Genomic DNA, 5,612 nt, shown 5'->3' with positions numbered 1-5,612 from the left:
GCTACGATCGACCCTCTGGCTGCGAATCTATGAAGTCGTGAACAGCAGCATGATCATCTTAAAGATGCGTGTGCATCCGGGCCAATAAATGGTACTACATCGTCCTCCTCCTCCCTCCTCGTACTACATCGTCCTCCTCCCTCCTCGTACTACATCGTCCTCCTCCTCCTCCTCTCCTTCCGCGCCCCCTCCTCTTCCTTTCCTCCTCTCTTCTCTCCTCGTCCTCGTCTCGTTCTCCCGCATTTTTCTCCTCCTCTTTCTCTACCCCCGTCAAACTTTCGGTTTCACCTGTCATGCCCTTGGCCAAAAGAAACCTCGGAGATTCGCGCACGTCGAACAAGAGGATGGGGAGGATGGTGAGGGTGAGGAAGGTAGGGACCGCAACTTCTGCTGGGCATGTCAGGCGAAGGAGCATGAAGAAGCACAAGAGGGAAAGAGAAGAAGAGGAGGAGGATGATAGTACGAGGGGACGAGGAGGGGAGGGAGCCGAGGTAACAAACAGAGGAGCAAGTTCAGGAGCAGCGGCAGCGGCAGCGGGTAGAAGAGTCCAAGGAAGAGGAGGAGAAAGAGGGGGGAGGAGAGCAGGAGCGGCAAGTAAGACAAGGGAGGAGGGGGGACAGGAAGAGAGGCAGGAAGCAGCGGAGGAGGGAACCTGTCCTCCAGTCGTCGGTGAGGAGGTTGGTGGGGATGGCGCATATGACGCCAATGGAGAAGCCGATCTGAAGGTAAAAGCAGACGACCAGCGCTCGAGCATCGGCCGAGACGACCTGCGCAGTGAGGATGAGCAAGTGCAAAGAGGAAGAGGAAGAGGAAGAGGCGAGAACGAAGGATGACGAGAGGGACGACGGAGGAACGAAAACGGAAGAGGAGGGAGGGGAGGGGAGGGGAGGGGAGGGAGGGAGGAGGAGGAGGAGAGGGGAGGAGGAGGGGAGGAGGAGGAGGAGGAGAAGAGGGAAAACAAGTTAAGAATCGATCAACCTCAGAGATCAGCACGCTGGTCACAAGTGTTCCACCTGAGATCATTAAAATCACCCACGAGCACGTGCATGAAGGCAAGTTCGGTGTGCGTGTTCGAGGGGAGAAGTAGAGGTAGAGGAGGAAGCCAGGGAGAGACGCACAAAGCAAGAGGCAAGGAAGGAAACGTCAACAAGTCCTACCGGCTGCTCCTGCTCCTGTCATGACGCGTGAGAGAACATACACATTGAAGTGCCGCGAGAAGAAGCAGAGAAGGCCCCCAGCTGCGAGAAGAGAGACAGTAGCAAGAAGAGCCTTCAAGCCCAGTCAGCTCCTCCTCCTCCTCCTCCTTCTCCTCCTCCTTCTCCTCCTCCTCCTCCTCCTCCTCCTCCTCCTCCTCGTCATACTCCTCCTCCTCCTCCTCCCACACTCTGTCCGCATTCTCCGTCTTGTTGCTCGGTTGCTCCTCCGTTCTCCTCCCTCAATCATCGTCCTCACCTTTCTCCTCCCAAAGCTGTCCGAAAAGGGCCCGAAGACTATTAGCAAATCATTCAGCATACAATCAGCACGATAGCAGAGCATCTCACTTGCGTTGCCAAGTAGCTGTGACGCGTAGTACATGGTGTTTGCAAACTGTTCTTCTTCACAACCTTGCCGTTCAAATCAGAGTCAAAATCACTCCTGACCATCTCAAACCTCCCCAGTTCGTCGCTGCCATCATCTTTGAACCCCATTCAACTGGGCCGAAACTAAATAATCCTGACATCCTCAACTCTGTCATCGAACAAAGGGAGAGGGAGGCAAATACCTGAAACGAACCATACTAACCCCATCAACAATGTGTTCCAATGCTGGAAGAAGGATCAGAAACATGCTCTCATGCAATTATATCACGTCCAGGTTGGCTCCCATATTCTGAAATCCCTCTCGTCCTGTCCATTTCACAACTTCCTCCCTCCTCCCTCCTCTATTTTCTCCCACTCCTCCCTCCCTCCTCCGCTCTCCTCTCCCCTCCCCTCCTCGCCTCTCCTCTCCTCTCCTCTCCTCTCCTCTCCTCTCCTCCTCTCCTCTCCCCTCCTCTCCTCCCCTCCCCTCTCCTCCCCTCTCCCCTCCTTTCCCCCTCTTACTCTCCTCTCCTCTCCTCTCCTCTCTGAAGACAATCAAGGATGAAACTAATCGCATGTTCTTGTGCTCACCTGGAACCTCCCCCATCCGTTGATGCTCGACAACGCCTGGTCAATAGTAATCTCCTGGCCGTCATCATCATCTTCATAACCTCCCTGAGTAACAGCATGTCAAGGAGCAGCAGTGAACAGTGTGAGGTGACGACTGACCTTGTTCGGGTCCTCAATCGTTGCAAATGCAACTTTCGGCTCTCTTTCCATGTTCGCTCCTTCAGACCATCCTGCATCCACAACTTCAGAGACCCTAGATTGCGATGCAACGTCGCTGTGTGTGGATGAAAGGTTTCTGCATGCTCGATACTAACTAAAGCACATGAGCAGGGTCTGAAAACTTTCCAGGTGCGCATGATGATCAGATCGTGGGAACTTTTTCGACGCATCGAAATGGTCTCGGCGCAAGTTGCCACTGCGCTCTATCAAGCTTTCATCGCTGTCTCTTCATACCATGTTTCTTTTGCACGAGTCGAGCAGTGATGATATCGTTTTCTTGAGAGCTCATGTTTGCTTGAGCATGTCATGTACTCTCTCCCTTTCCTGAAGAAATAGATTGCCAAACCTCGTCTCTTCTTGTCTTCTTCTCAGCATCCTACTGCCTCCCTTTCCTAGCCTTCTCCTCTCCTCCTCTCCTCCTCTTCTCCTCTTCTCTTCCTTTCCTCTCCTCTTCTCCTCCTCTCCTCCTCTCCTCCTCTCCACGTACTCCCTGCAAGATCCTGCCATGGAGTGTTCTCTCCAAAGGTTCATCGATCAATTGCATGAGAGTTTTCACTCAAGTTTTGTAGTATTTCCGATGAGACAGTACCCCCTACAATCTCGGTCAAATTCATAGGTACTACCACACCATATCATAAGTACCCGTTCATTCGTCTAAATTTACTCGTTTTATACTACGGTGGGTCATACGATTATTTTGCTTCGTTCCGCTCCCCCAATTTTAGAAGAAGCGTTTTTTAGGGGTGAGGAATAATGTACGTGGTGGGGTAGGCCACCCACCCACTTCTTATGAGGGTTTTTCATATTGAGGACCGGTCCATGAAACTCAATTCGTATGGGGAAGGGGGTCATGCAGGAATGAGGGTCTGGCCAAAATTTGCTTCAAAATTTGAAGAAATAGCAGACATAAATTGATGATCATAAGAAACTTTTGAGAACCCCATGAGCGGCGTCATTGCAGGAGCAGGAGCAGGAGCAGGAGCAGGAGCAGGAGCAGGAGCAGGAGCAGGAGCAGGAGCAGGAGCAGGAGCAGGAACAGGGGCGGGATCAGGAGCAGGAGCAGGAGCAGGAGCAGGAGCAGGAGGAGCAGGAAGATTCGGAACACGAGGAGTTTGAGGCCGAGCAGAGCCGCAGTAGCAGTGTTCAAGATATAGCCCTGGAGCAGATCATCAGAGGAAACTGCACGAAAGTGTGTTGGGAGAGGTTGTCCCTTCTGCCCCATTGCATGCACGGGTAGTGATGTGTAGATGTTTGGCCATATCAGGTTGTTGAGGAAAGTATTTCAAAGCTGCACATGGAAAGCTCTGACTGAGAGACTTTTGACTTCACAACTGGCAGGATGCAAAGATAGCTTGCTGACGAGAAGCGAGCAAGCCAGGCTCGGGAAAGCGAAGAGAGGACAGGAGGAGCAAGCGTCGGGAGCAAGTTTCTCGATGGATCGAACGGCAGAATGGCTGAATGCTCTTCGTCAACTGCGGGGAGACAGCAAGCAGGTCATCACGCCTGGCCTGATACCGAGGAAGAAGCAGGAGGGATCGGCTTCTGAATCCGCGAGGGTGATCATGGCGGGGATAAGGAAGACGCACAACCTGCTGCAAGAAAGCAAGGAAGCGTACTTTGCTGTGCGAGGAGGAATGGACGATAGCGACAGGGATGAACTTGACAGGACGGTCAAGGGGTTCTTGACGGAGAGCAGCAGCGACGTGGACGAGCTGAGGAGGAGGATGAAAGAGCTGTTGCGCGGGCTGAACACAGACCAGCAGGCACACCAGCAAGGGATGATCCTTGTCCTGCTAGAAGGCTATGAAGCGCTTTCTGAGAAGTTCCGGCAGTTCAAGTCCCACAGGATGGAGATGGCCAAGATGGAGAGCAAGAACGTGATACTGGGGAGCGCAGCAGTCTCATCCTCCCGTGGGATCTGTACGGATCCTCCTCGAGGAGCGATCTGCGACTTGGAGTTGACGCCGGAGGAGCAGGAGATGCTCAAGGAAGAGAACGAGAGACTTCAGGAGGAGCTGGACTCTGAGCTGGAGCAGATGGTCAGGATGGAGGGGGAGATCGCTAAGGTGACGGCAATGTGCGAAGTTGCATCGCAGAAGATCATGGAGCAGGCGACAGAGATCGATGCGCTCTATGAAAACGTCGTTCATGCTGTGGAAGACATCGATGCGGGTAACATTCAGCTGCAGAAGGCAAGTGAAGCGACTGTCTTCTCGCGATTCTTTATGCTCATCTTCTTACTGCTTGCTTCTTTCATCCTCCTCTTCCTACATTGGTACATGGACTAGTTTACAACATTTGCGAGCATGTCTGTGTCAGGGGGATCAAGTTTCCCTCACACCTCTCCGTTAAATGCTCCTCCTCCTCCTCCTCCCTCCTCCCTCCCCCCTCCCCCCCCCCCCCCGGCCTCCTTCCCTCCCCCTCCTCGTACTCGTCTTCCCCCTGCTCAAACTCGCATGCTGGGGTGCTCTTTCGTCATCTTTATCCCATGAAGCTGAAACCTGGGACGGAACGTGAGGTCGACACTACAAGTCTGATCTTTACCGAGCTCTGCCTCGATCTTGGGCGAGTCCGTGAACCTGGGAGAAGAGCATTCCTGCTAACGCGCGTGAGGAGAGGGAGAGAAGTGAGGGAGTAGAGAGGCAGGGAAGCGGAGGAGGAGGGAGGGAGAAGAAGAGGAGGGAGTGAGAAGAAGAGGAGGGAGGGAAGGAGAAGGAAGGGGAGGGACGGTTGAAGGGGACGGGGAGAAGAGGGGACAGAGAAGAGAGGGGGAGAGGAGGAGAGGAGATAAAGGGAGGGGAGGAGGAGGAGGAGGAGGAGGAGCCGCAAACCACCTTGGTGACTCTTTCGATCTCGAAGGATAGAGGAGTGGTGATGATGCCGGTGGAAGGAGGCGGGGTAGGGCCAAAGGAAGAGCGCACGATCGGCTTCTCAGGTGTGCCTGGAGGGAGAGAGAGAAGTCAAAAGATGATTCCCACAGAAGACCGCAAGGAGGAGCGAGGAGGGGCGAGGAGGGGCGAGGAGGAGGAGGAATGAAGAGGAGAGGGAGGAGGGAAGCGGAGGAACAACAGTAGGTGGAAGAGGAGAAGGAAAGAGGAAGAAGATAAGGGTGGAGTGGTGGAGGGAAGAGGAGGGAGATTAAGGTGGAGAGAGGAGGAAGTTGGAAGTGGAGGAGGAAACAAATGGCAGGAGGATGGAAGAGCGGAGAGGTGAAACCAACAGATGAGGAGGACGACGAGAACAAGAACGAGCAGCAGCAGCAGC

At 53.8% G+C, this 5,612-nt stretch overlaps 2 protein-coding genes across 2 annotated transcripts; one reads left to right on the top strand and one right to left on the bottom strand.

Moving 5' to 3' along the window:
- Positions 1–288: 288 nt before the first annotated feature.
- Positions 289–2,637, bottom strand: GUITHDRAFT_140786 (hypothetical protein; the record flags this gene model as incomplete). The annotated part of the gene is made up of 11 exons (XM_005830146.1): positions 289–387; positions 653–767; positions 979–1,013; positions 1,158–1,269; positions 1,453–1,490; positions 1,542–1,604; positions 1,651–1,713; positions 1,763–1,805; positions 2,151–2,234; positions 2,289–2,359; positions 2,583–2,637. Coding segments are annotated over 11 exons (778 nt in total), but the record flags the coding sequence as incomplete, so codon positions are not given.
- A 1,047-nt stretch (positions 2,638–3,684) lies between these two features.
- On the top strand, positions 3,685–4,636 carry STX18 (syntaxin 18; the record flags this gene model as incomplete). Its single annotated transcript, XM_005830145.1, has 1 exon — positions 3,685–4,636. The coding sequence occupies exon 1, from the start codon at positions 3,782–3,784 to the stop codon at positions 4,634–4,636; it is 855 nt and encodes a 284-aa protein (XP_005830202.1). The 5' UTR covers positions 3,685–3,781.
- Positions 4,637–5,612: the final 976 nt, after the last annotated feature.

Source organism: Guillardia theta, assembly GCF_000315625.1.
Source record: "Guillardia theta CCMP2712 unplaced genomic scaffold GUITHscaffold_48, whole genome shotgun sequence".
In the NCBI taxonomy this organism is placed as follows: domain Eukaryota; class Cryptophyceae; order Pyrenomonadales; family Geminigeraceae; genus Guillardia; species Guillardia theta.
Note: the sequence above shows the minus strand (reverse complement) of the source record. Positions and strands in the feature narration are given on the sequence as shown.